Raw genomic sequence first — 13,584 nt, 5'->3', positions numbered from 1 at the left:
AGTGGAGCTAGCTAAGCTGTTTCACTTTAGTTACAGATATTACCCATAATCACAGTCTTCCTCGGTGAATCATAGTTAATTGTTGCAGAAATTATGTCACAAGCAAAAGGATTATGGAATACAGAATAAACAACAGAAGGAGATGATCTCTTAGGAAATAAAGATATTTTTCAGTTGAAAGTCTCTGGTAAAAATTAAGAGAGTGAAAACTTGAAACTATGATATAATAGCAGATTTATTGCTAAACAGAATGTTTTTCAAAGTTTCCTATGGCTTTTCAGCTACCCTTTAAAGACTATTGTATAGTTATTGTGAGATATGATGATAATAATGATTTATTACACATTTGTAAAGTTGCAATTTACTGTACTGTACTTAATTTTAAATGCCCCATGGTTACATATTTTCTAGTTTGAGTCTTACTTTTCTGCAGAAAAATGTACTGTTATCTCCAACCAGTTATTTGAATGTGATGCAATGTCCCTTTTCCACTCTTTCCTTGTAGGATATCCAGCGAACATTCCCCAAAACTTCAGATCCGGAGCCACAGTTACTTGAGGGCAGTGAGTGAAGTCTCAATCAATAGGAGTTTGGACAGTCTGGATCCTGCAAGTCTGTTAACTTCTCCTAAATTCCGTTCCCGGAATGAAAGCTACATGAGAGCCATGAGCACGATTAGTCAGGTGAGTGGCAAGCATGAACAGCTAAGCACAAGATCAGAATCAGTCACCAGCTAATTCAAATGTATATGCAATGTGTAGAACCAGAAACCTGACGATTTGTGCAATGAAGCCAGACATATAACAAATGTAAATTTTTCAAAAGCATTTGAACTTTAAAGGACTTATAGGGCTGGTTTTCATCTATATTTTTGTGAAGGAATAAGCTTTAAAAATGTCATGGTCTAAATTTTGATAATTAGTAGTTTTTGGTTGCACTACATAAAATGTCTTAAAGGGGCCTGATTTTTGTAGAGGACAGCTGCTCAGCACTCCCTCTAAAGAGTTTCAGGTTTTAGCCCTCAAAAGATTGAGTCACTTCTAAAAATATAGTCTTTGGAGCTCTAGCAAAAATTAGTAAAGACTCCAGTGTACATTTAAGGACTAGGGACCATAAAATAAAAATTTCTGTGTATGTGTAATATAAATATCAAAGCAATCTTAGGGTACGTCTAGACTACATGGCTCCATTGACGGAGCCATATAAAGTAGTTTACTCGGCATAGGCAAAGAAGCGGGGATTTAAATAAACGAGGTTTACTAGAGCGGTCGACAAAGGCTTCCCTTGTCGATTGCACCACGTTTAGACTGCCCTGCTGTGCCGGATCAGCTGATCATCGGCACAGTGCGGCAGCCATTTTTATTTTAATGAAGCGGGGATTATTTAAATCCCTGCTTCTTTGACTATGCCGTATAAACTATTTTACATGGCTCTGTCGACGGAGCCGTGTAGTCTAGACATACCCTAAAAGTGTGTCTGATAGGACTTAAAAAATCCTGGCTCAGTGATGTCAGCAAGATTGCCTCAGACTTCAGTGGGGCCATGATTCTATCTATGGACTTCTATGCAGGATAAATGGAGTGACTTTGATCCATGATGAAATCTGCACTGCTCAGGCAGGGGCTGCTGAATTTGGACATTCTGAAGAGCTCTCTGCATATTATCTGCTGTAGGAGTTTACAGCATTAGCGCAAAGTATAAGCAGGTGCTGTAGAAACTGAGTTATGAAGGAAGCCCACAAAAAACAGCTAACTGAAATTGTGAGTGTGGGATAAAACTATTTGACTCCAATTTAGACTTGTTGATTTGTAAGATGAGTGAAGCTTCAAGAACAGCTGTCTGTGCTCAGAAGGGTGCAGGCTCCCTTGCCAATAAAAATAGGAAGCTTAAAAAAATCCTAGAAGTGAGCTACGGGAGACACCTGATAAACTAGTTTATCCTATGCAAATGTAGGATTGTTCTTCATAAAATAATATCAAGTGCTCTGACCGGTTATTTTTAAAGCAATCAATCTCTTTCAATTTTTTCCCCTTAGGAAGTTATTCCACAGTCTAATAGATTTCACTGTTCAGCAGTATGCCCTGTTACTCAGCCTATTTTTTTCTTAAAATTCATCCTAGTATAACATTTTTCATATCTCCCTAGACCAAAATAATTCACATTTTCCCTTGGTGTATCTGCTTTTAGAATGCTTGAAAAATAGTGAAATTGTGATATACGTTATTGTTTCAAATGTGCATTTTTCCACTGATGACTGTTAGAATTATAATGCCAATCTCATGGCTCAATCCTGAGTGTAGAATCATGGTGGACCCTTAGCCAAGTTTGTAACACACACAGCAAGGCCATGTGCTTTTGAGTGTAATCCACACTCAAGGGTTAATGAGTCTGATATAGCTGCCAGCCAAGGGAATTAATCCTTTCATTCAAGTTGGAGAGGCTCAAATTCTTAATGCTAGATGTCCAAGATTTAATCCCTGAAGTTGGCCCAAGTTAGATTAGTTACATAAGATCAGGACTAAGCCCACAATGTCCATAGCGCTGTATTTTCTTGACTCTGAATAGGTACATCTTATATTTTTCTTGATGAATTCTTACTGCATAAAAACATAAGTTTTAAAGTGTAAATCGTTTACTGTTCATTTTCAAAGGGAACTTTTAGAGGAAATTTTAATTATTGCTCCATTTTTCTTTTAAATGTTATTACAGAATAGATTGATCTATGGGACATAATTAAATTACCTCTTCTTGGCCAGCAGGTGAGTGAGATGGAAGTAAATGGTCAGTTTGAGTCAGTCTGTGAGTCCGTGTTCAGCGAACTAGAGTCTCAGGCTGTAGAGGCTCTGGATCTGCCAATGCCAGGCTGCTTCCGCATGAGGAGCCACAGCTATGTGAGAGCAATTGAGAAGGGCTGTTCCCAAGATGATGAATGCGTGTCACTGAGGTCCTCATCTCCCCCACGCACAACCACCACAGTGAGGACCATCCAGAGCAGTACTGGTGAGTAACAAAGAGGGAATTCAGGAGGGCACAAAAGAAAAGCATTGCTTGACACAATATACATTACACTAGAGGTTAAATCTTTGCTCAACCTGAAATTCATGAGAGATACTATGTTTCCTCTGCATATATGGGCCAGACAGTGGGAAACCTAAATATCCCCATATACCACAGAACCATACTCTTCCTGAGAGCAGAAGTATCCATAAAAGAAGTGCAAATCCAGTGACACAGAAACACAAGCAGGGAAAACATAGAGGTCACTTTTGCTACTCATCTTTTCCCAGGAATGCAACTACATCTAGACGGTGTGTTGTTGAAATGGATCTTTAATGGCCCACAGCTGGGCAAATAGTTACCCGCACCAGTGAAAATTCAAATTCAATTTGCTCAATGCACAGCAGATTACTGGAGAAAGAATTACACAAACAGTAAAAGGTTATATAATGCATGTTCCTCATAATCCTTAATTCTCCAAGCATAAACCCTCAGTAACCATGTTGGCCTTACACAGTATCTTGACTGGCAGACAAAACAGGTATATCTATCAATCCTAGATGGAAAAGTCTTCTCTTTTCTCTCTCCCTCCTATAGCAGGGTCTTGGTTAGCCTTAGGTCCTCTGGTTCAAAAGTCCTTTAAAAGTCCCTCATAGCAGGGGTGAGCTACCCTGAGATCCTCTGTCTTACAGTACCAAAAACCTCTTCAGATGTTAATTGGGGAACTAAAAACTGTACCTATATATTCTTAATATTTATACCCTCTATTCTCAAAATAGTCACATGTCTTTGAAATATGCCCCATGGGTATTTCATTACTGTTTTTTCCTAATTAATATTTGTAAAGAGACTGCAAAACAGACAAAGACCATAGGCCAATTGACCTTCACCCTCATTCACTCGCACTCTTAGTATGGTGCCATCCAAACGGGACATTTTGACCTGGGTTAGCCTGTGCCAAGTTCATTGATCATGTGTTTTTGTGTTTTCTTTATTTGTTGAGCTGGCCATTGGAGGATATTTTCCAAAGTTTGCTGTTGAAACACACACACAGATAAAGTCTCTGATATTTCCAAATCAACTGTCCCGCTCCCAGAATCCTCTAGCAAATTCAAACATATCTAATCATACCTAACTCGTGTCCAGCACATTCACTCATATCAGTCACAATAATTCATAATAATTTAACTCCACACAAACAGCCCTGAGCTGATGTAAACCAATGCACAACGTGGAGCGATGCTGATTTATACAAGGTGAGGATTCATTCCTCTGCTTGCAAATGATTTGGGAGGAGCCCCCTGTATAATAAACCTGCATAAACTCCTCCGCTTTGCAATGGTGTGAGCACATTTTAAAAGTTGGAGGTAACAAGAGATAATGAGGAATTACTCCTCTAGCCATCTTAGAAAAAATGGGGGGAGGTTGATAATTTTTTCAAAACTTTAAAATTATTTATGGTTGCCTTTTTAAAAAAATCTTGCTGTTTGATTTGTAAAAATAACCATTATGTCCACTAACGAATATCACCTGAATTTTTTTTTCAGAAGAGGATTGAAAATAGCTCATTGCTTTTGTCTTATTCTTCTGTATCCATTCTGTTGTCTCACACAAGCATCACTTCATTGTACATTCAAGTTTCTAGAAGCCATTTCACATTTCACCTACCATTTTTTCCCACATTCTGTTAATTCTACGGTCTTCCCTAATTTTTTTTCCCTTTCGTGTGTGTTATCTCATTCTTGCAGTTGCTTGTGTTCCTTGTCTCTGATCCCAGTCCCTCTATAAGGCCATGTTTTCAACTGTTTTTCATCATCAAAAGACTTTTTCAGTCCTTTTTATCAAAAATGTGCAGCCTAATTTGTACTATTTAAAATATCAACTGTAAGCATTACTGGATGTATGTTGGCAATCCACCATAAACTTCAAAACATCTTTAACACCTGTTATAGTACAGTTCTCTTCTAAACCAATGACCAGAAAGAAATAACTTCCAAACTACAGTGTAAGGAATGTGAAAAGACATTTTTGTGTGTGCAGGATTTATCCATGTTCTTTGCACCCAATTACAGCTGAGGGATTTACATAGAATGTGTGTTGTTTCATCATGCAGTAATAGCTCATCACCAGTGTGGTGGGAGGCATATAGCTGAAGGCTTTTTTCAGGACCACATTCTAGCTCTTACTGCAAATGTGTTGAGCATTTCCATGCTGTCTTTTCTCTAAATTCCTCCGTACCTTTTCTTCTCTTTCACAGACATGCAGGCCTTCACAAAATAATGGGCAGCAAAACCCCTCTGCCCACATATGCCTTACATGAGTCTTTGCTTTGGGTGATTGTATGGCTGGGCAGACCCCTATTGTTTCAGCTATCCCCCTATTGTTTCTGATTGTATAGTATAAAGGAATTTACCTATTTCTTGCCACTATCTTACATGAAAGTAACTTCTACCTCACCACACAGATAATAGGAAGACGAAAGGAGTCTCAGGTATATCTCCTTATAGGTGAAGTAACAAATATATTTGCTTCAGACATCAGAAACAGATACACTGCATGCACTTAACACTCCAGGACTAGAAACCTATTCCATCTACTCCTGAAATACTGGCCTCTATCAATTCAGCCTTTCATTACTACTAGTAGCTAACTAATGAGAAAAATAGGAAGGAGCCAAAACTCTGGCAAATAAATTACAAAAATGTAATAGGCAGACCAAGAAAGAATTTAAGAAGCAACATACTAAAACCAACAGTATTTTTAAGTACATCAAAAGCAAGGCAACCTGCCAAATAGGCAGTGTGACCACTACATGACAAAGCACTCAAGAAAAACAAGGCCATTGCAAAGAAGATGACTAAATTTTTTTGCATCAATCTTTACTGCAGAGGAGGTTAGGAAAATACCCACATCAGAGTGATTCTTTTTGGGTGACAGATCTGTCCCAAGTGGAAGTGTCAATGTAGAGGAGGTTTTGGAACAAATGGATCACTTAAAACAATAATGAATCACCAGGACCAGTTGGTATTCACCCAAGAGTTCTGAAGGAGCTCAAAAACAAAATTGTGGAACTATTAACTTTAGTATGTAACCGTATCAATGAAATCAGCCTCCTTGCCAGTGACTAGAAAGAAGGTTGCGAATGGAATATAGACTTTTAAAAGCTCTTCAGAGGAAATCCTGGCATGGTGAGTCTTATCTCAATATTGGGCATATTGATTTATACTATAATAAAGAACAGAATTATCAGACACATAGATAAACATAATTTGTTAGGGAAGAGACAACAGAGTTTTATAAAGGGAAACCACATCTAACTAACCTATCAGAACTCTTTGAGGGAATCAAAAGCACTTGGTTAAGGGTGACCCAATAGGTAAATTTTCAGAAAGCCTTTGAAAAGTTCCCTCACCAAAGGCTCTTAAGAAATTTATGCAGCCATGGAATAAGAAGGAAAGATACGACACACAGGCTATGTCTAGACTTCTGAGTTTCTCCGGGATACTCTTCCGACATTTTTCAGTGAAACCTAATGAATCTGACGAAATCAGAGAAATGATGTGATCTATCAACTCTTTCAGGACCACAAAAATGTGGCCTCTGGTGAAGAGTGTTCACACTAATTTGAACTGAGAAGGGCACTCCGGTTGAGGCCAGTAGTCCTGCTTCCATGAGGAGTAAGGGAAGTTGAAGTGTTCTCCTTTCAACTTCCTGCTGTGTAGACAGCGCCAAAAGTCAAGTTAAGGTACTTCGACTTCTGTTATGTAATTAGCGTAGCTGAAGTTGCAGATCTTAATTCGAACTTATTCCCTAGTGTAGACATACATTTACAGCCTAACTAGAGCAGACGTCTTTTTTTTTCAATTTCTCCAGTCTATCTAAAGTTTCAATCAATCTTTCATGAAAGCCTTATTTAACCGTGCTTTATCTAGCTCTTTACTGACTATGCCTTACTCTTGCCATTTTCTCCAGCTGTGATTTCTGACTGAAAATCAGACTTCAAATCCTAACAATTAAAATGTTTCTAAATTACTAAAGTATCTGTTTCTTTATGGACAGATTGGTCCTTGGACAAAAAACTGAGAAATCTAACAGAACTTTGAAATAGCTGGTGCTCAGTCAGTTTCAACTTCTCCTCCGTGTGCACGTGCATTTTATTTCTAAATACTGGTGCCGCAAGCTCTTTATTTCAACTGTGGTTTTTCCATTGGGTATTCAATCCCTTTAGATATTTGCACATAAAACATTTAACATGTCCTGTCTGGATAGTTCAAAGAAGGAAATAAAAGCAGCCTATTTAGCTGCTACTGAGTAAAGCCTATTTAGCTATTCAGTAAAGGATTTTTTTTTTAATTTAAAATAATAATTACATTTTCTTTCCATAAACAAAAAGACCCACAACACAAAAAAAGCCTTGGGTAGCAACCATACCTTTACAACAAATGTTGCACTGTATAGCCATCAGATTACAAAGGGACTAATAACTTGATGGTGGTTTTGTTTGTGTTTTAAGCAGAGATTTTTAAAATCTCAAAAATCCTCACAGGACAAGAAAACCATTTCCTACCTAGGTCTGCTATTGTATGGCTTTCCTATTTGCTCTTCCTATAGCCCCTTACTAACTTAAGTCAACACATTTATTCAGAATGTTTATGTAATTCAGTATCATTTTAATATAAATTCAAAAGCATATTTGGGATCCTTACTTTAAAGTAATATCTAGCTTTGTTAGTCTGGCAAAGTGCTCTCTAAGTGTTCTCTTTATAGCTGTATGATATAAAAGGGATATTTTTTATTTCCTTTGTCAGCCATCCATGCTTAGAAGATGCTTTTTGTCTACAATATCTTTTGCCAAATCATCTTGGGGGGAAGCATATTATTCAGATACATACTATATATATTTGAATTGCTGAGAGTGTATTTCGTTAGCATATAGATAAAGTTAGCTATAGAATACTAGTTGTTAGCATTATTACCAATCTGACAGGATTAAAATCAAATAAGAAAGCATTAAACAAGAAAGTTTGAAACAGTGTACCAAGATGGTTGTGGAATAAAACAAATAAACAAGTTTATTAGCAAAGAACAGACATTTAAGTGATACCAAGTAAAAAGAATTGAGAGAGAAATAGTTACAACATAAAAATATGTTCCCAAGACTCAAACTCGACTTAATAAACTAAAGGATTGAAAGTAGTTTTCTCATCACAATTGTTCTTTCAGCATGGCTGGCCAGTTTTTAGCCAGATCCAACTCGGAGCTCAAAATGCTCGCTTTCTTTGTCTCCTCCAGTGAAAGATGTCCAAATGGCTTTCTCCCTCTGCCTATATTCTTACATATTGCAGATTTGAGGGTTGATTTTTGGTTATTTTTAAGTGGGAAAATGAAATATCAATGGTCCTGCGGACAAGTATTGTTTCAAATCAATAACTGAAGGCTGGCTTCAATATGATTTCAACTAACTTCTTTGGTTTCCTGAACTGTGAACGGGAATAGACATCAGTTCTGATACAAGAGGAGAATGCAGATCTCAAGGAAACACATTTTCTCTGCTAAAACTGGGCTAAAATTATTGTGATGCAAAACATAAAATAAAAGTGAGACAGTTATACTTGAACTATGGAAAGACTACATTGCCATTCTCAAAAATATTATATGTAGATTAGCTTAGTTCCAATGAAACAACAGAATACTGATATTTATTTTCCCATGCAGAGATACTACTTACAACTGATCAGAAAATCATTCCGATTTTATCTTTTATATGGAATTCTTGCTAAGCTTCTAATTATTTTTGTTGACCTTCTCTATTTTGACTGCAGCCTTTCTGAGATGGGGTGACCAAATATAAACTGTGTTCAAGATGAAAAAGTCCCCCAGATTTGTAAAGTGGCATTATATTTTCAGTATTATTCTCTGTTCCCTTTTAATACAGCCTAACATCTTCGCTTTTTAAAATACAGCTGTGCATTTAGTAGATGATGTCACTGAGCTATCTACAAAGGCTTCTAGATCTTGTTCCTGAGTAATTACAGTTAATTTAGAACTCATCAAAGTGCAAGAATAATTCATGTTGTTCCTTCTACTGTGCATTATTTTGTGCATTTTTGCACTTATTTTAAACTGCCAATGTGTTGCCCAACCACTTAGTCTTAAATCCTTCTACAATTTCACATAATCTTTAGACTTCACTAACCTGCATAAGTTTGTATCATCCACAAATAATAATTTTAGCACAGTGAAATACTATTGGACTTTGCAAGCACTTGCAAACAGATTCTTCATTTTTTAAAACAACTGAGTCATTTTGTTTTTAATCAAAATCTTTTGTAAGAGTTTTTAATAAGTGGATTTAATGAGCACAGCTCCTGCAAGGGGTCTCTACTACAGAACAATTCCTTTGGAGCCATTACACTTCATCGTGTCAATAATTCCCATTTCAAAGCTCCCGTATTGGATATTTATTTACATGATCCAGTACATATTATATATTTCCAAGCCTCCTAAACATGTATTTATGCAATAGTTCATAATAGTAATTGGCTTTTTTGAAGCTGCTGTGGCACATACATTATTAAGCAGTTCTCAAAGCTAATACTCTGCTGATTTTTATAATACCATAAAGGAGAACCCCCAAAGGAAATTCAACAGCAACAATAAACGCACATTTAATAAGTGGTAAGGATCTCATACATACATCCAACTAAAATGTACGTTTTTATGACTTGCTATTGCATTCTATCTACTGTCATCTCATTTAAGTGTTCCTCGCTGATTCCATTCACTTGCGATAACAAGGCACAATAGGACTTAAAAATACAGGTATGTGAAAAAGTCAAATGTTATTATTTGTAAAGAGAGAAAAATTAGCTGTCTTTTTAGAGCCTGGTATCTGCTTGATCAAAGATGTTATATGTAAGTGCTGGTATTTAATCCTAATTCTCCTCCAACCATTGTTCTCCCCTTGAGTTTCCTCTGGATGGAGTAAATGGATATTCTGATGTTCAGAAATTATTTTCCTATTGAATTTGGCTTTGGTCAATTTTGGGGAGTGTCCTAAAATTGCATTCCACTTAGAATTTGGTGAACTGTGTAATCAAAATAATTCCTAGTCACTCTGATCAAAGTTGGATTTGAACTACACTATCAAAGGACCAAGGCAAATGAATACTCCCGGAGCACACCCCTCTAATAGGACAAATCTTCTGTTTATTCTGTTGCAAAAGGCTTCCAATTTTAATCCTGAAGCTTTTCATCAGGTAGAGACCCGGGTAGATTGAAACCTGACTTGATAATCACATTATTTTTGTCGTAACGATTCTCAAATAAGATGTCTGTTTAGTTAAAAAAAAAACTTAAGTAGGAAAGTTTGACAGAAAAGTCAGATTCTTGAAATATTATAATAAAATAGATTATGGTTATGACACACTTCCTTTAAAGTAAGTTAGGACTTCAGGGCTTTAAAAGTTGTGGCTTTCCAACCACATTAGCATAGTGTGTTATTTATAGGTGCTTTATTTTGTAATCTGCCAGATAAAATGAACTATGTCAGAACGACTATTATTAAAACAATATTATTTTAGAAATGCTTTCAGCGGGTCAAAAAATAACAAGCGGTACATAAAACTGAGGCAGCCCAGGCATTATAAAAATAACCTGGCTGCCTCTAAATGCCTGTAGAAAATCTCAGCCCCTGCACTTAGTGTAATATATGAAGAATAATTTGCACCTTATTAAATTCTGTCATATTGATGTTGCACTTCTAAAGAGGTGTCACCTCACTCAGTTCTACGAATTCTTACTTGGCATTTTACCTGCAAGTCAAAGGTAGCTAAAGTTTAACACTTAAAAAAAAAAGATTCTAAGAATAAAATGTGTATTTACTGCATTGCATTTCACTTTCTATATGAGTTCCCTATTTTAACACTCTCTTCAGTATGGCTACTGGTACTCAACTTTGTTAAACACCCATTCACAATATTCTCACTATGGATCTGACCTAACTCCCATTACAGTCAGTGGATGTGTAGCTATTTAATTTAATGAGAGGTGGATCAAACCCAATAATACAGTATTTTTGCAATGCTTAAATGCTTGTTTCCTTGGGATGTTACTATAAGGAGGGTGGTGCATAATCACCATTCCCCACATACAAAGAGTTCGGTTTCCCTTAAAATGTTAATACACAACTAAAGCTGAAATTTTATTCTCCTTGGAAAAGGCAAATTGATCATAATGTGAAGGACAAGAAATTAGCTACTAAGCTTCCTCCATCAGCTTTAACATTGTGCTTAAAAGGTGGGGTAGGCAAATTCCAGCCACAGGCCAGATCTGGTCCACAAAATTAGTCCCTGGCGGGACCCCACCTCCATGTTTACTTGTGCTTCCACAGGTATCAGAGGACTGCAGCTCTCTTTGGCCGCAAATCACCATTTGCAGCCAATGCAAGCAGCGGGAAGTGGCTGCAATGGTCTGCAATGCTTGCTGCCATTTGCATTGGCCATGAATAGCGATTTGCGGCCAACCAGAGCTGTGATCCTCCGAGACCTGTGGAGGTGCAGATAAACAAAGCGGCAGCAGCCCACCAGGGATTAAAACCGTGAGCTGCCATTTTTCTTATTGCCCACCCCTGTTCTAAGGGCTCATCTCCACTGCACAGGGTGTTGATGCTGCAGCAATCGATGCACCAGCCATCAGTTTATTGCATCTGCTTAGATGAGATTAACTGACCTCCGAGTGTTCTTCTGTCAACTCCAATACTCCAATAATCACCGCTTCATTTAAATTAAAATGGCTGCTGCGCTCTGCCGACCAGCTGATGATCAGCTGTTTGTCTGCAGATCGGGGCAATCTGAACGCGCCACGTACGACAAGGAAGCCTTTGTCAACCGGCGCAGGTATGCCTCGTGAAACCGGGTTTACCTGCGCCGGTCAACAAAGGCTTCCTTGTTGACCACAGCGCATCCAGACTGCCCCAATCTGCCGACAAACAGCTGATCATCAGCTGGTCGGCAGAGCGCGGCAGCTATTTTAATTTAAATGAAGCCGCGATTATTTAAATCGCGGCTTCATTTCCCTATGCCGGGTAGCCTAATCTACATGCCTCTGACGACAGAGGCATGTAGTCTAGACACACCCATACTGTCAACAAGCCTCTGTCAACAAAGAGCATCTAGACTACGGCCAGTTCTGTCAACAAAGCAAGCCACTTTTTTGACAGAGAGTCTAGACGCTCTCCTTTGAAAAAGCAGTGTGGATGCAATAGCACCTTTTGTCGACAGAACTCTGTCAACAAAAGGTGTTATTCCTTGTAGAATGAGGCTTACCTCCGTCGATAAAACTGCCACGTTCTGTCGACTTATTGTCAACAGAACTCGGCGGTAGTGTAGACGCAGGTATAGTTTTGTCGACAAAAGTCCACTTTTGTCGACAAAACCCTGTAGTCTAGACACACTCCTAGAGTGGGAGGGGGCTTAGTGTGCACAAGGCCTTAGCTTTGCTCTATGTTTCACTGAGACCTTCTTTACATTAGAGAATTGTATCATGTTGGAACATGTGTTAATGATGATGAATTCTTTATGAACAAATACTTGTGTTTATCATGTCTTCTGGTCATGGAGACAATGTTAAAAAGGAATGTCTTTGTCTGTGCTAAGTGTTCAATACCTAAGTTCCCTCTAAACTGGGTGGCTGGATGCCCTTCAAGCTATCAAGTGCCACCCACTTCAGATACCTCTCCCCACTGCCTTGATGCTCTTGCCCTCTGCCTTGCTCCCAGGAGCCTCCAGCTTTCTATGCAGACCCAGCAGGGGGAGGAGAATACTGATGTCAGGGTGTCCCCCTCCCTTGGCCCCGGACTCCATCTATGCAGAGCCAGGGATAGGTTGCAACAGGGTTTGGGATGGAGGGAGCTTGCTAGTGGCTATTTAAAAGAGCAACATACAGCAACAAACCAGGGCATGTCTACACTAGGAAATCATTTCAAAATAACTACATTTGAAATAATAACTCCTGAAATAACAAAATTGAAATAGCATGTCCCCACTACGGGGAGCCTCAAAATTAGTCTGAGGAAAGCTTCCTTATTGTGGATGTGCTACCTTGACTTTGAGCCACAGGAAGCACTGGGGAGTAATTACTTTGAATCACTCTGGGGAGTAGTTATTTCGAAATAGCAGCAACAGAGTGTCAGACTACCTCTATTTCAAAGTAACAATTTTGAAATAAGCATTATTCCCTGAGGAAAGCAGGAGTACAGGTTTAGAAATAATCAGGCTTAGTGGTGTGGATGCTCTGCTTATTACTTCAAAATAAGGGGAGGTATTTCAAAATAACTCCCTAGTGTAGACCAGGGCTCAGAGGGCTAAAAAGAAACAGTACCGCTCAGGATTTTAGTGAGGTTCCACCATTTGGGCTGCATTTTGCCATCATCTGAAATTCTGCCCTTTAATTAAAATCTCTGCATTTCTATCTTTTTCCATTCAGATGTGGAGATGTAACACCATAAATTGGTGTGTAGACACCAGAATGACAGTAACCTCCACAGAGCTGCCTCTCATGGAGATAGAGGGCTGGGTCTGTAGATTT

At 38.3% G+C, this 13,584-nt stretch overlaps 1 protein-coding gene across 1 annotated transcript in view; it reads left to right on the top strand.

The window, feature by feature from the left end:
• Positions 1 to 13,584, top strand: part of DLGAP1 (DLG associated protein 1) — a 589,565-nt gene that overhangs the window by 462,583 nt on the left and 113,398 nt on the right. The window contains exons 6-7 of the mRNA XM_075920931.2: positions 506 to 683; positions 2,760 to 3,000. Coding sequence (XP_075777046.2) covers positions 506 to 683; positions 2,760 to 3,000 — 419 coding nt within the window. The remainder of the gene's footprint in view (positions 1 to 505; positions 684 to 2,759; positions 3,001 to 13,584) is intronic.

This window comes from Pelodiscus sinensis, chromosome 2 (assembly GCF_052426305.1).
Source record: "Pelodiscus sinensis isolate ZL-2025 chromosome 2, ASM5242630v1, whole genome shotgun sequence".
NCBI lineage: Eukaryota > Metazoa > Chordata > Testudines > Trionychidae > Pelodiscus > Pelodiscus sinensis.
The sequence above is the reverse complement of the archived record's forward strand: the minus strand, read 5'-3'. Positions and strand labels throughout refer to the sequence as shown.